This window comes from Gavialis gangeticus, unplaced genomic scaffold (genome assembly GCF_001723915.1).
Source record: "Gavialis gangeticus isolate Ggan-Ray unplaced genomic scaffold, GavGan_comp1, whole genome shotgun sequence".
Classification (NCBI taxonomy): Eukaryota; Metazoa; Chordata; order Crocodylia; family Gavialidae; genus Gavialis; species Gavialis gangeticus.
The window spans coordinates 14,841,567-14,841,803 of NW_017729009.1; the positions used below are offsets into that span (position 1 = coordinate 14,841,567).

Below are 237 nucleotides of genomic sequence, written 5' to 3' on the forward strand. Positions count from 1 at the left end.
GCCGGCCGCGACGGCGCCTACCAGAGCCCGCTGCTGCTGGGCAGCGCCGGCCGGGACCAGTACGGCGGCGCCCTGGTGCGCTCCGTCGGCGGGACCTACTCCGGCGCCTACCCGGCCTACGTGAGCCCGGACATGCCTCCGGCCTGGCCCGCGGGGCCCTTCGAGAGCAGCGTCCTGCAGAGCCTGCAGAGCAGGCAGGGCCTGCCCGGCCGCAGAGCCGCCTTCGGTAGGGGACCG

General features: G+C 77.2%; 1 protein-coding gene across 1 annotated transcript in view; it reads left to right on the top strand.

Moving 5' to 3' along the window:
• The window catches only part of GATA5 (GATA binding protein 5), a 20,655-nt gene that overhangs the window by 5,163 nt on the left and 15,255 nt on the right, over window positions 1–237 (top strand). Inside the window, exon 2 of the mRNA XM_019509756.1 lies at window positions 5–226. Within this exon, the coding sequence (XP_019365301.1) occupies window positions 5–226 (222 nt within the window). The remainder of the gene's footprint in view (window positions 1–4; window positions 227–237) is intronic.